General features: G+C 39.2%; 1 protein-coding gene across 1 annotated transcript in view; it reads right to left on the reverse strand.

Annotated features, from left to right (window-relative positions):
- HCRTR2 (hypocretin receptor 2) overlaps positions 1-16,398 on the reverse strand; it is a 131,689-nt gene that overhangs the window by 19,306 nt on the left and 95,985 nt on the right. The window contains exon 3 of the mRNA NM_001192677.1: positions 10,508-10,751. Within this exon, the coding sequence (NP_001179606.1) occupies positions 10,508-10,751 (244 nt within the window). The remainder of the gene's footprint in view (positions 1-10,507; positions 10,752-16,398) is intronic.

The following is a 16,398-nucleotide window of genomic DNA, read 5'->3' on the forward strand; positions in this document are numbered from 1 at the left end:
GATTAAATAATAACATAATGATTGGACAGACAAAACTTAAATGAGTTGAGGTCCATTATTAAGTGAACATGTTAATATAATTATCTAAAAATGACATTTTCTCCTTCATGTTATACCTATCAAGAATTCAATGGAAAAAATAATATAATTTTCCAAATTTTCAATTTGGACAGTCTTTTCAAAGTTCATGTATCCATTAAAGTGCACCTTAATCTTTCATATATTTTATTATCTTTTCCCTAATAAATGTCTTCAATAAATGTTCCTATTAATAAACACACATATTTATATACTTTCCCAATCTGACAATAGGCCAAATGCCATGATGTAAAGAATATATCCATTATTATTATTATTTTTGAAACCACCAAAAAATAATTTGACAGGACAATCCAAGAGGAGGAAGGTTATAAATCCCCAGTATCCAAAATACTGTTTATTAAAAGTTGGACTAATGACTGGTAAAAACATATCTTGGATTGAGTGCAGAAAGAAAGTTACTTTATTCCATTAGGATTTATCCTGTGGAAGTATTTACAAACCAAGAAATCAAGAAAGTATGGTTACAATTTTTAGATAATTTAAAAATTTCAGAAGTATAAATTAATGTGACTGAAGCAAACAATGAACATATACAAAGATCTTTTAAAAATAATTAAAATAAATATTAACACATTTTATTTTGGTGCCAACAACTTAATGGCTTTTGGTCTTTTATGAACAAACTATAGGTAATGAAGAACATAATGAGTTGCATTAATGATATATCCATAAAATATTACACATTTGTGGTCTTATTTTCAGCAAGACAGAGTTCTCAGGCATTTTGTACCATGAGGGAGACAGTATTTGCAAGACTTTTCCAAAAGTGACTTGGTAGATATGAATCTACATGGTTTACACTCTTTCTACACTGTAATATTGGTTGTAGGACAATTATGACATCTCTGTATACTTTTAGAATTAGATCACTGATTTAACTTGGGATAAGATAAGGAAAATAACAGGTAAATAACAGGGAGGGAACACAGATCCACCCATCAACAGAAAGTTGGATTAAAGATTTACTGAGTATGGCCCAACCCATCAGAACAAGACCCAGTTTCTCCCTGTCAGTCTCTCCCATCAGAAGTTTCCATAAGTCTCTTATCCTTCTCCATCAGAGGGCAGAGAGAATGAAAACCACAATCACACAGAAAACTAACCAATCTAATCACATGGACCACAGCCCAGCCTAACTCAATGAAACTATGAGACCTGTTGTGAGGTTCCACTCAAGATGGATGGGTCATGGTGGATAGTTCTGACAAAATGTGGTCCACTCAAGAAGGGAATGGCAAAAAAAAGAGAAGGGAATGGCAAACCACTTCAGTATTCCTGCCTTGAGAATCCCATGAACAGCATGAAAAGGCATAAAGATAGGACACTGAAAGATGAACTCCTCTGGTCGGTAGGTGTCCAATATGCTACGGTAGATCAGTGGAAAAACAACACCCAGTTGTGGATGTGACTGGTGATATAAGCAAAGTCTGATGCTATGAAGAGCAATATTGGATAGGAACCTGGAATGTTAGGTCCATGAATCAAGGCAAATTGGAAGTGGTCAAACAGGAGATGGCAAGTGTGAACGTTGGTATTTTAGGAATTAGAGAACTAAAATGGACTGGAATGGGTGAATTTAACTCGTATCACCATTATATCTACTACTGTGGGCAAGAATCCCTTAGAAGAATGGAGTAGCCATCATAGTCAACAAAAGAGTCTGAAATGCAGTACTTGGATGCACTCTTAAAAAAGACAGAATGATCTCTGTTCGTTTCCAAGGCAAACCACTCAATATCAAGTCTATGCCCTGACAGGTAATCCTGAAAAAGTTGAAGCTGAACGGTTCTTTGAAGACCAACAAGACGTTCTAGAACTAACACCCCAAAAAGATGTCCTTTTCATTATAGGGGAGTGGAATGCAGAAGTAGGAAGTCAAGAAACATCTGGCTGCTGCTGCTGCTAAATTGCTTCAGTCATGTCCGATTCCCACCAGGCTAGCCCATCCCTGGGATTCTCCAGGCAAGAACACTGGAGTGGGTTGCCATTTCCTTCTCCAATGCATGAAAGTGAAAAGTGAAAGTGAAGATGTTCGGTCGTGTCTGACTCTTAGCGACTCCATGGACTGCAGCCTACCAGGCTCTTTCATCCATGGACTTTTCCAGGCAAGAGTACTGGAGTGGGTTACCATTGCCTTCTCTGGAAACATCTGGAGTAACAGGCAAATTTGGAGTTGGAGTACAGAATGAAGCAGGGCTAAGGCTAACAGGATTTTGCAAAAAGAATACATTGGTCATAGCAAACACCCTCTTCTAACAATATAAAAGAAGACTCTAATTATGGACATCACCAGATGATCAATACATAAATCAGGTTGATTATATTATTTGCAGGTAAAGATGGAGAAGCTTTATACAGTCAGCAAAAACAAGTCTGGGAGCTGACTATAGCTCAGATCATGAACTCCTTATTGCCAAATTCAGACTTAAATTGAAGAAAGTAAGGAAAAACACTAGACCATTCAGGTATGACCTAAATCAAATCCTTTACGATTATACAGTAGAAGTGAGAAATAGATTCAAGGGATTAGATCTGATAGAGTTCCTGAAGAACTATGGATGCAGGTTTGTGACATTGTACAGGAGACAAGGATCAAGACCATTCCCAAGAAAAAGAAAAGCAAAATGGCTGTCTGAGGAGGCCTTACAAATAGCTGTGAAAGAAGAGAAGCAAAAGGCAAAAGAGAAAAGGAAAGATATACCCATTTGAATGCAGAGCTCCAAAGAAGAGCAACAGGAGAAAAGAAAGCTTTTCTCAGTGATCAGTGTGAAGAAATAGAGGAATGTAACAGAATGGGAAAGACGAGATCTCATCAAGAAAATTAGAGATACCAAGGGAACACTTCATGCAAAGATGGGCACAGTAAAGGACAGAATGCTATGGACCTAACAGAAGAAGAGGATATTAAGAAGAGGTGACAAGAATACACAGAAGAAATATATAAAAAAGATCTTCACAACCCAGATAATCATGATGGTATGATCAATCACCTAGAGCCAGACACCTTGGAATGTGAAGTCAACTGGGCCTTTGGAAGCATCACTATGAACAAAGCTAGTGGTGGTGATGGAATCCCAGTTGAGCTAAATCCTAAAAGATGATGCTGTTAAAGTGCTGCATTCAACAAGCCAACAAATTTGGAAAACTCAGCAGTGGCCACAGGACTGCTTTCAATTCCAAAGAAGGACAATGCCACAGAATGTTCAAACTACTGAACAATTGCACTCATCTCACATGCTAGTAAAGTAATGCTCAAAATTCTCCAAGCCAGGCTTCAACAGTATGTGAACTGTGAACTTCTAGATGTTCAAGCTGTATTTAGAAAATGCAGAGGAACAAGAGATCAAATTACCAACATCCACTGGATCATCGGAAAAACAAGAGAGTTCTAGAAAAACATCTATTTTTGCTTTATTAACTATGCCAAAGCTTTTGACTGTGTGGATCACAACAAACGGTGGAAAATTCTTCAAGAGATGGGAATACCAGACCAGCTGACCTGCCTCTTGAGAAATCTGCATGTAGGTCAGGAAGCAACAGTTAGAATTGGACATGGAACAAATGACTGGTTCCAAATCGGGAAAAGAGTACATCAGGGCTGTATATTGTCACCCTGCTTATTTAATTTATATGCAGAGTACATTGTGAGAAATGCTGGGATGGAGGAAGCACAAACTGGAATCAAGATTTCCAGGAGAAATATCAATAACCTCAAAGATGCAGATTATACCACCTCAGATACAACTGAGCAACTGAACTGAATTGATGCAGATCATACCACCGTTATGGCAGAAAGCGAAGAAGAACTAAAGAGCTTCTTGATGCAAGTGAAAGAGGAGAGTGAAAAGTTGGCTTAAACTCAACATTCAGAAAACTAAGATCATGGCATTTGGTCCCATCACTTCATGATGAATAGATGGGGAGACAATGGAAACAGTGACAGACTTTGTTTTTGGGGGGTCCAAAATCACTGCATATGGTGATTGCAGTCATGAAATTAAAAGACACTTACTCCTTGATAGAAAAGTTATGACCAACCTAGACAGCATTTAAAAAGCAGAGACATTATTTTGCCAACAAAGGTCTGTCTAGTCAAAGCTATGGTGTTTCCATTAGTCATGTACAAATGTGAGAGTTGGACTATAAAGAAAGCTGAGCATTGATGAATTGATGCTTTTGAACTGTGGTGTTGGAGAAGACTCTTGAGAGTTCCTTGGAGAGCAAGGAGATCCAACCAGTCCATCCTAAAGAAAATCAGTCCTGAATATTCATTGGAAGGACCGATGCTGAAGCTGAAACTCCAATACCTTGGTAACCTGATGTGAAGAACTGACTCATTGGAAAAGACCCTGGTGCTGGGAAAGATTGAAGTTAGGAGGAGAAGGGGACAACAGAGGATGAGATGTTTGGATGGCATCACCGACTCTACGGACATGAGTTTGAGTAAACTCCAGGAGTTAGTGATGGATTGGGAAGCCTGCTGTGCTATATTCCATGGGTTCTCAAAGAGTTGGACACAACCGAGAGACTGAACTGATACTGAAAGATAAGGAATACAGTTTATGAGTTAAACACAAATAAAAGATACTTCACAATAAATATTTTTTAATTAGGCTAAATGGTATTTGGACTTTCAAGATGTTTGAACTTTAGAGAGCTAACCCTGTAAAATATAACGTCCTACAGTGACTTTGTTGTTTTTCAGTCACTCAGTCATGTCCAACTCTTTGCGACCCCATGGACTGCAGCATGCCAGGCTTCCCTGTCTTTCACCATCTCCCGAAGCTTGCTCAAGCTCATGACAATTGAGTCGGTGAAGCCATCCAACCATCTTATCCTCTGTCATCCCCTTCTCCTCCTGCCTTCAATATTTTCCAGCATCAGGGTCTTTTCTAATGAGTCACCTCCTTGCATCAGGTGGCCAAAGTATCAGAGCTTCAGCTGCAGCATCAGTCCTTCCAATGAATATTCAGGACTGATTCCCTTTAGGATTGACTGGTTTGATCTCCTTGCAGTCCAAGGGACTCTCAAGGGTCTTCTCCACCACCACAGTTCAAAAGCATCAATTCTTCAGTGCTCAACTTTCTTTATGGTCCAAATCTCACATCCATATATGACTACTGGAAAAACCATAGCTATGACTAGATGGACCTTTGTTGGCAAAGTAATGTCTCTACTTTTTTAACATGCTGCCTTGGTTTGTCATACTTTTCTCCCAAGGAGCATATTTTAATTTCATGGCTTCAGTCACCATCTGCAGTGATTTTGGAGCTATCATTGTTTCCATTGTTTTCCCATCTATTTGCCATGAAGTGATGGGACCAGTTGCCATGATCTTAGTTTTCTGAATGTTGAGTTTTAAGCCAGCTTTTTCACTCTCCTCTTTCACTTTCATAAATAGGCTTTAGTTCCTCCTCACTTTCTGTCATAGGGTGGTGTCATCTGCAAGTCCTAGATTATTGATATTTCTCTTGGCAATCTTGATTCCAGCTTGTGCTTCATTTAGCCCAGCACTTCTCATGATGTACTCTGCATGTAAGTTGAATAAACCGGGTGACAATATACAGTCTTGACATACTCCTTTCCCAATTTGGAAGCAGTTCATTTTTCCATGTCTGGTTCTAACTGTTGCTTCTTGGCCTGCATATAGGTTTCTCAGGAGGCAGGTCAGGTGGTCTGGTATTCCCATCTCTTGAAGAATTTTCCACAGTTAGTGGTGATCCACACAATCAAAGTCTTCTAGGACAGTCAATGAAGCAGAAGTAGATGGTTTTCTGAAACTCTCTTGCCTTTTCTATGATCCAGTGGATGTTGGCAATTTGATCTCTGGTTTCTCTGCTTTTTCTAAATCCAGCTTGAACATCTGGAAGTTCTCAGTTCACATACTGTTTAAGCCTAGCTTGAAGAATTTTGAGCATTACTTTGCTAGCGTGTGAAATGAGTGCAACTAGATGGTAGTTTGAACATTCTTTGGCGTTGCCTTTTTTGGGGACTGGAATGAAAGCTGACCTTTAGCTTTATGACCCCATGGGCTGTAGCCCACCAGTCTCCTATGTCAATGGGATTTCCCAGATAAGAATATTGGAGTGGTTATCCTTTCCCTTCTCCAGGGGATCTTCTGACCCAAAGATTGAACCTAGGTTTGAACCCTTTTGGTGACTTTAGCTTCTGACTATCACACATTTTTGTCCAAGCTTAAAATTTTTAAGTTAAATATAGAGTTACAGGGACTTCTTTGGTGGTCTCATGCTTGAGAGTTTGCCTGCCAATGCAGGGGACACAAGTTTGAATCTGGTCCAGGAGGATTCCACATGCTAATGGCAACTAAGCCCATGAACCACAGCTACTAAGCTGTGCTCTAAATCTAAAGCCCATGAACCACATCCTCTGAAGTCCATGGACCCTAGAAGCCCATACTCTGCAACAAGAGAAGCCACTGCAGTGAGAAGTCCTTGCACTGTAATTTGAGGGTAGCCCCTGCTCACAGCAACTAGACTAAGCCCTGGTGGCAACAAAGACCCAGTGAAGCCAAAAATAAATAAATTAATTAAAAAAGAAAAGAAATGTAGACATACATAGCTTATATTAACAAAACTTATGCTATGCAAAAATCATTATAATAAACTAGATGTCTAATGAGCAGAATAATAAGAACCTACTTTGCATTTTTCATACGCTTCTTGAAAACATAAAGTTATATTGATTTCATTTAATGTATGAAAAACTAATATAATATCTTTTATTGCTTGATTTTGTGGATGATCAACTCAATACAGTATTACTTTGCCTTTAACAACATTTAGAATAATTAAACACCAATATAAAATCACTTTCAAATAGGTTTTCTAAATGACTTCTAAAAACTGAATTTAGGTTTTTAGATATTTTGACAATAATTTCTTATTTTTTGAAGAAAATACTCCTTCCATAAATGGAGGTAATAAATATTACCTATAGGTAATAAAATGTGAGAGGTTAGGATAAGTTTTAGAGATTTATATCTGTTGCTTAAAGGTAATTGGAAAATGATGCAGCTATTTACTTAATCATTATGACTAACTGGATCCCCTAATTCTACAATCCTTTTGCTCATTGGGGTTAATGCAACTTAATCATTCGGGGCAACACTAAAAAAAGGACAAGTTTATAAAATTGGTCTGCCAAACTTATAAATGAAGCTAATTACCTAATGTAATTGCTGTCTCCATGAACTTACAGATGATCAATGTGTGAGTTGAAAGCAGCTCTTTTGCCCATTTCTGTCCCCTTCTAACCTCAAAGTGGATTTCCCTGGTGACTCAGATGGCAAAGAATCCACCTGCAATGCAGGAGATCCAGGTTTGATCCCTGAGTCAGGAAGAGCCCCTGGAGAAGGAAATGGCTACCCACTCCAGTATTCTTGTCTGGGAAATCCCATGGGTATAGGAACTTGATGAGTTACAGTCCATGGGGTCGTAAAGACTCGGACACAGCTAACACTTACACACACACACACACACACACACACACACACACACCTTAATAGAATCTAATTATAGGGATGAGATCACTAGGTAATTTAACCTAGCTCCCGAGTTAACATTCTCCTGAATGTGCACTATGCCTTGCCTACACTGCTGGTTCTTTTCCTAGATTTAAAGAAGTAAGAATGAAGAGCTAAGTAGTGAAAGAATGACTAGTTATCTCCCCTCAGTAGTTCCGTTAGCAAGCCTGCAGGCAGACATCTAGACAATATGAAGAGAGTCAGCCAGTTTGCACACAATGGAGACAAATGCAGAACCCAACCTCTTGCCTCAATGATTCACTAAGATCCTTCCCCTCTTTCCGTTTAAAGATTGTCATGGCTGAGAGGATCCTTTAGTTGGTCTTGGGACATAAGTCCACCTTCTCCCCAGATTGTCCGCTTTTCTGATTAAATCACATTTCCTTTCTCCCGAAACTTTCCTCTCAATTACTGACTTTTAGTGTGGCAAGCAACCAAACCTGGGCTCAGCAACACTCCGATTTAAATGTGCTTGTTTGCTTCATAATATTGAACAAATAATTTAATTTATGGTTCAATTTCATCATGATTAACTAAATTACTCCAATCAAGAGATCTTTAGACTCTTTTCCAAATAGAACTCATTGTATAGGAATTACCTAAGAGACAGGTCACAGTTGGTCCCCAGCCCACCTTTCCCCAAACACAATTCTTTAGACTGTCTACCCCTGCAATCCAGAAACTATAAGTTTGAACTCTTTTACTTTTGTCTTCAAGGGATGGTGCCCATTGTGTAGGTTTTCTACTTCCTAGGACACCCTCAGTTTTTCCCTTTCCTCTCTTCCCTGTCTGGAAAATCTTTGCTCAGTTTTTAAAGTTTTTAATCAACCAAATTATTAAATTGTGCACTGAGAGAGAATCACACTCATGCTAGTGAATCTCCACATTTTTAGTCTTTCTTAAACTGAAAAATAATTGAGATATTTAAACATTATAAAGAAAGTGAAAATGTTAGTCGCTCATCCCCGTCTGACTCTTACCAGGGTCCTTTGTTCATGGGATTCTCTGGGCAAGACTGGAGTGGGTAGCCATTCCCTTCTTTAGGGGATCTTTCCAACCTAGGGATCGAATCTGGGTGTCCCGCATTGCAGGCAGATTCTTTACTGTCTGAACCACCAAGGAAGCCCCATTTAAACATTAAAACATAGCCAAATCAAGAGGCAAAACAAGTTCATTCTAAGTGACCAGAGCTCAAACCCTGAGTAAATGAATTGCCCCTTGAGTTTCCTCCCTGTTCACTTTTAATGCTTTGCTGAAGTGTTAGCAGCTGCTTGTAAACTTTGTTCAAATGGCCAGGACTGAGTCTGTCCTCTAATTTGTGCTCCTAGCATTTTATATCTAAGTATGTTAAAATACTAATCACACTGGAAAACTTTATTTATTTGCCTTTCAGCCTCAGTATATACAACGTGTTCCCTTAGGCAGAGTCCATTTCTCTTCAGGTTGGCACAGTTTCTGGCATATCCTAAGTACTCAAGATGTTGTTTGAACATTAAATAAATGGGACCAAAACCACTTAAGAAATATTTCTATCATTTTGGAACTTTCCACTCATTTTGTTTTTGTCTGCCTTGTTAATGAGGAAACACATAAAAAACCAAAGAAGATCCAGAAAGAAACATAGCAAAAGAATTGCAATGTTAGAAATGAAGGGAAAAACTAAATTTTATAAAGGGGCATTTAATATCTGGAATAAAAGATAAAGCGGATTTTGAAATTTTGCTTATTATAGGTCTTTGGATAATATATGGAGTAATTGTAATATTTTTTGAGTTTTATTTTGCTGCAGTGAAAATATATGCCTAATTTTTCAGTCCCTAATTTTTCTCTTTTCAGGGTTCCAATAAAGTACCAAGTTAGGAATTAACATGAATTCAGAGATTCAAATACTTGAAAATCAGAAGTCCATGAGCCAGCCATCCTTGGGGTACACTGCCTCTATTGATACATCTTTCCAATAGACAAATGCTTTCCTGATGTTTACAGCGTCTAAATATGAACCATTGTAATATACTTAACCAGAGGAGAATAGATTCTTTTCTTTAAATTTCATGTAACAATTTTGTAAACAGTGCTGGGAGATGCAGCATTATTTTATTTTCTTTCATTCTTTGCTCTGTCCGGATTCGTGCCGTCATCAGGCACTGATAAAAGTGGTTCCACTGTTACAGAACTCAGACTGTTGCAGAACTCAGACTGTTGCTGAGCGTTCTGAACCAAAGGAACATAACACCTCCCTCTTCTGATTGTCTAAATTTAACTACTGACCATGTCAGGTGGGAAACCAAGTAAGATCGTAATTCCATTATTAGTATAACTCTGAAATCAGAAAATAATTATGTCAGTGGTAAAATTTATCAATTTACTGTGTAATGAATAGAGAAAGCATATTTAGCTGGTTTGACTCAAAGATCAACATAGGTCAATAGAAAAGACAGTCATGTTTCCAGGCTTTAACATGAAAACTTTAACATGAAAAATTCAGTTGCATTTGAAGCCGCATTAGGGAACCCAACACCTGCGGAAATATAATGGTCTGCCCATGTTATAAAATGTTAATAATTTCAAAATACATATTTGGGTTATTATAAATGAGTCCTTTGGATGTTTTAGAAAACTGAAGAAAAGTTCATATCCCCAGCTGAACAACACAACAGCTAGATAGTCGTGCCATCTAAAGGTTCAAAATGGGTGGAGGGATTCTGTGAAATCGTTTTGGATTTCAACTTGATTTTTCATGTTTTTGCAAAATGATACTAATGAATGTCAATAAAATAAAGAAGGCCAGCTTTACAAGCGTTATGCAAATCAGATTCCCAATTCACAGCTGTCGTATCAATGTAAGGACCACACTGGACTTGCCTCCCCAGCGCTCATCACAGACGGTAAAGAGAGCGGTTTTATTGGCTAAGCCGGGCAGCATGGTGCTGCACTCCATGACAATGGCCTGAGGGATCATTATGACGCAGGACACGATCCAGATGATGACGATGCTGTTCCGGGCCCGCTTGGCTGTGCTCTTAAACATCAGAGGGTGACAGATAGCATACCACCGGTCCAAGGCAATGCAGCTCAGCGTGAGGACAGAGACAGACACCGACACGGTCTAAAGAAAGAAGGAAGGTAGCACAGGGAAGCGCCAGCTGTTACATGGATGTCTCTCAATATTTGTACTGTTTCAGAAGGGTAGGCACACAGATAACCAGATTCAAAGTTGTCAAAAGACGTTTCATTCAAGTGCTTTCTATTAAAAAAATGAAAAAAAATCGGCTACAAATAATATTAGAAATGTATCAATAAAAAGAATTACCTATTTCCCATTAAATATAAAAAGTGTACTATGACTGAGTGCTAAGTTGCTTTTCGAGTCCAACTCTTTGCAACCCCATGGACTGTAGCCCACTAGGCTCCTCTGTTCATGGAATTCTCCAGGCAAGAATAGTTCCAGGGGATCCTGGATTTGAACTCAAGTCTTCTTCGGCATTGGCAGGTGGGTTCTTTACCACTAGCACAACTTGGGAAGCTGCCTCTTTTTTTATGCCAAGTGTTTTGATTTATATGACATTCTTTGAATAAAGATACACTGATTTTGTTGTGGCATTTTTCCATTGATAAGGGAAATCTTATCATCAAAGGTAAGAACATATATGTTCATAGTCTGAACTGGAAATTTTTCTTTTACTTATACACAATAATACAATGATAGGTCTTTCTTTTAAATTGACATACAAGAATTTGATTGCAATTGCATTTAATTAGCATTTTTGAATTATTGGCATCTCATTTCTTATTTTTAAATAACCGAGGTTATTCGTACATCAGTCCATTTTCAACATGCAAATGCATGAGTTGTGATAAAAGGTAATCTTCTATATGGATCTCCTTGCCATCGTTTGCTCATTGCTGGAAGAAGCAACCTACTTCTAAAATTCAAATAGGTTCACCTATCCAGATTTCTGTACAATTAATGGCATCACACACATTTAGTTTGGAACTTTAAGAAAATAGTAAAGAAGCATGTCATGTATGCCCATCCCCCATGATCAGTTTATGTAATTGCTGTGCCATGCCGGCTCACTTCAGTCGTGTCCTACTCTGTGCAGTGCTATAGACTTTAGCCTGCCAAGCTCCTTTGTCCATGGGATTAGCCAGGCAAGAATACTGGAGTGGGTTGCCAGGCCCTCCTCCAGGGGATCTTCCCAACCCAGGGATCAAACCTGCGTCTGTTAAGTCTACTGCACTGACAGACGGGTTCTTTATTTAATTATATTTAGTGCATTCTATACTGAATGAACAGACCATTGGTTGACAAAATCAATTCTCTCAAAACCCTCTCTTTAAAAACAAGCCTCATTCTCCTTTCGATTATATATATATTTCCAGATTTCTATTCACTTTCTTCTCAACACTTACAGCATGTTTAATTCATTAATGTACTGTTTATCTTCACTGTGGAACAAAAACCAGTGGCAGGAGGGACTGTGCAAAACAGTCCCTGGCACAGTGCTTCATGCCTTTATTCCATGGCAGAGTCATCTTTCTTTATTTTTCTGTCCTAGTTGTATTGATCTTATAATATGTGAATGGGAGTGTGTCTCTGCTTCTTACAACAGGACCTTGCTTGTTGATGCATTGACTATAGGTACAGATGAGTGAGAGGGATGCACTTGCTGGTCCAGCAGAGGAGGAGAGGTTCTGGGCTAAGCATCAGGACCACATAGCCGTTCTCATCTCCTCCCAGCTAGCTGCACAATGTGGGTGACCTACTTAACAATTGTTGGCAAATGTGTGTATTTTTTTCCTATTAAATGAGTAAAATTGACAATAAGATGCTTGCCAACTCTGATTCTTTTGATTCTCTTTAGAAAAGATGACAGAATATGGTTGAAATCAATTCTGCTATCATGTTTCCTGGGATGCACCACATGGCATGTGCTAAATGTGAGATCTTGGGTAAGTTACTTAAGCTATGCCTCAGTTTTCTCATCAGTAAACTTGCATGATAATCATAGCCACCGTGGACTTGTCAGAAGAAGAGTCAGTCAACACGTGAAATGCCTAACCTGGGCCTGGTATATAAATGATAAGTGTTTGTTATTCCTTGTTATGATGATGGCAGTGGTGACGGTGATTATACTATTCGTATTTTCTTCTATTCTCGAGCTTAGAGTTCTAGCTTTTAATTGGAACAGACTGCTTTACAGTGAAGAATAGTTATAGAAATTACAAGTAAAGATGTAAACTGTTCTAAATTCTTGGGGGTTAATTTCAACTTTAATTTGAAAGGGATGAACTCTATCAGAGTAGGTTTATGTTGATTGATTTGTTGCTGTTCAGTTGCTCAGTCGTGTCTGACTCTTTGCAACATGGTCTGCAGAACGCCGGGCTTCCCTGTCCTTCACCATCTCCTGGAGCTTGCTCAAATTCATGTCCATTGAATTGGTGATACCATCCAACCATCTCGTCCCCTGTTGTCCCTTTCTCCTGCCTTCAATCTCTCCCAGCATCAGGGTCTTTTCTAATGAGTCGACTCTTTGCAGAGGTGGTCAAAATATTGGAGCTTCAGCTTTAACATCAGTCCTTCCATGAATACTCATGGTTGATTTCCTTTAGGATTGACTAGCTTGATTTCCTTGCAGTCCAAGGGACTTTCGAGAGTCTTTTCTAGCACCAGAGTTTGAAGGCATCAATTTTGGTGCTCAGCCTTTTGCATTGTCCAGCTTTCACATCCATACATAACTACTGGTAAAAACCATAGCTTTGACCATACAGACATTTGTTGGCAAAGTAACATTTCTGCTTTTTAATATGCTGTCTAGGTTTGTCATAGCTTTCCTTCCAAGGAGCAAGAGTCTTTAAATTTCATGGCTGCAGTCACCGTCTGCAGTGATTTTTGAAGACCAAGAAAAGAAAACTTGCCACTGCTTCCCCTTTTCCCCCTTCTAGTTGCCATGAAGTGATGATCTTGTTTTACTTTATTTTATTTTTTTTTTTAGTGTTGAGTTTCAAGCCAGCTTTTTCACTCTCCTCTTTCACCCTCATCAAGAGGATCTTTAGTTCCTCTTCACTTTCTGCCATTGGAGTTGTATCATCTGCATATCTGAGTTTGTTGATATTTCTCCTGGCAATCTTGATTCCGCCTTGTTGATGGCGCCTGGACATTCCTTGGCACTGCCTTAGGGGACATTCACACTTTCTCCGGTGTCCACTCTTTGCTCAACCTCCATTCCTCCCTGAGAATGTGTCAAGAACCCAGAGCCCTTCCAAACCCTTGCCAACCTGGGGATTGATAGAGCAGTGGTCATCTAGCTCTATACAGTTGACCTTTCATACTACTGAGCCAGGGCTCTATTTATCCTCTCTAGCAATTAGAAATGAAAAGTTCTCAACAAGGTTTAGTATCTTGCTTTTCATACATTCTAATCAACATGGGTGAACGGGATAGAAGTAATGTGGTTCAAATTCTGAAGTCATTTCTAGGAGTTCTTTCAACTGCTTGCAATAATCAGTTCCAATCAGTGCACTTGAGAGATGGCTGTCCAGTGCCAACGGTGAGCCAGGGTACAGTGCCTTCCCATGAGAGAACATGCTGGTTTGGATAATCTGACAGTATAATCCGTTGAATGAACCCTTAGGCATCAGTGATTTAACAGTCGTTGTTTGACTACTGTATTTGCTGGTGTATAATATACTGGAGTATACAATTAGAATCCAATTTACATGATTTTCTCAGTGGTGATACACAATTGCACCTTATCATAAGTGATAATAAATGAGAGTTCTGTTGTTGCTTTTCACTTGTAGGAGTGCACTTCTGGGTTCCATTTTCATTGAGATTTTGACAGTAGGTCAAACCAAACTGATAGTAAATCCTTTCAGAAATGAATGTAGTGTGAATTGTGAACACTGTGAGTGAAGCAAAGTGAGACGATGTGAACTTTCTTTTGCTGTCCATGCTTATCTTGCATTTGTCCTATGAGTACCCTGTGGTCAGGTCAATGTGGGACGTTTTCTTTGGTAGAGGAGTCAGTTTCATGCTAGCATACAGATGTGGCAAACAGCACCAGAGAAATGGAAATTCTGCCAAATTGCAAGTTTGGATGATAGGCACTAATAGACTGGAATGTAGGAAAGTGTGACTGAGAGAAAAAGGGAGACCATCCGCCTACTGAACACCCATCACCCAAATCTCAGTAGACTTTTGTTCTTTTCCTGTGCAGAGACTCTTCAGTTATATTGAAAAAGTCACTCTGAAAAAGCAGTTCACTGCTCCTATTGGGCTTCCTGGGTAGTAATATTCTCAGGTAGTAGTATTCTTTTCATCTGGTAAAGAATCTGCCTGGAATGAAGGAGACCCTGGTTCAATTCCTGGGCCAGGAAGTCCCCCTGGAAGAGGGATAGGCTACCCACTTGTTGCAATCCCATAGCCAGGCTCTTCTGTCCCTGGAATCTTCCAGGCAAGAATACTGGAGTGGGTTGCCATTTCCTATTCCAGGGGATCTTCCCAATCCATGGTTTAAACTCCCATCTCTTGGGTCTACTGCACTAGCAAGAAGATTCTTTACCCACTGGAACCACCTGGGAAGGCTTGTAGGATGAAGCACACACTGGAATCAATATTGCCAGGAGAAATATCAATAACCTCAGATATGCAGATGATATCACCCTTACAGCAGAAAGTGAAGTGGAACTAACGAGCCTCGTGATGAAAGCGAAATAGGAGAATGAAAAAGTTGGCTTAAAACTCAACATTCAGAAAACTAAGATCATGGCATCTGGTCCCATCACTTCTTGGCAAATAGATGGGTAAACAATGGAAACAGTGACTTTATTTTCTTGGGCTCCAAAATCACTGCAGATGGTGACTGCAGCCATGGAATTAAAAGACACTTGCTCCTTAGAAAAAAAGCTATGACCAACCTAGACAGCATATTAAAAAGCAGAGACATTACTTTGCCGGCAAAGATCCATCTAGTCGAAGCTATGGTTTTATGAGTAGTCATGTATGGGTGTGAGAGTTGGACTATAAAGAAAGCCGAGTGCTGAGGAATTGATGCTTTTGAACCACGGTGTTGGAGAAGACTCTTGAGAGTCCCTTGGACTACAAGGAGATCCAACCAGTCTATCCTTAAAGAAATCAGTCCTGAATATTCATTGGAAGGAAGGACTGATACTGAAGCCAAAACACCAATACTTTGGCCACCTGATGAGAACTGACTCATTGGAAAAGACCCTGATGCTGAGAAAGATTGAATGCAGGAAGAGAAGGGGACGACAGAGGATGAGATGGTTGGATGGCATCACCGACTTGATGGACTTGAGTTTGAACAAGCTCCAGGAGTTGGTGAAGGACAGGGAAGCCTAGAGTGCTGCAGTCCATGGGGTTGCAAAGAGTCAGACACGACTGAGCAACTGAACGGAACTGAACATGAATAATACTCTATTATCTGGTTGTACTCCAATTAGTTTATCTGTTCATCTACTGAAGGACATCTTTGTTACCTCAAAGTTTTGATCATCATAGATAAAGCTTCAGTAGACATTTGCATGAGAGTTTTCCTGTGTATGTAAATTTTCAACTTTTGAGAGGTAAATATCACAGAATGCACTTTCTGGATCATATATTGGACTGTTTTGTTTAAAAAAAAGTAAAGTAAAAAAAAAAATCAGTCTTCCAGAATGGCTATAACATTTTTCATTATCCTTACCAGCAATGAATGCGAGTTCCTGCTGCTGCGCATCCTTGCCAGCTT

This window comes from Bos taurus, chromosome 23, assembly GCF_002263795.3.
Source record: "Bos taurus isolate L1 Dominette 01449 registration number 42190680 breed Hereford chromosome 23, ARS-UCD2.0, whole genome shotgun sequence".
Classification (NCBI taxonomy): domain Eukaryota; kingdom Metazoa; phylum Chordata; class Mammalia; order Artiodactyla; family Bovidae; genus Bos; species Bos taurus.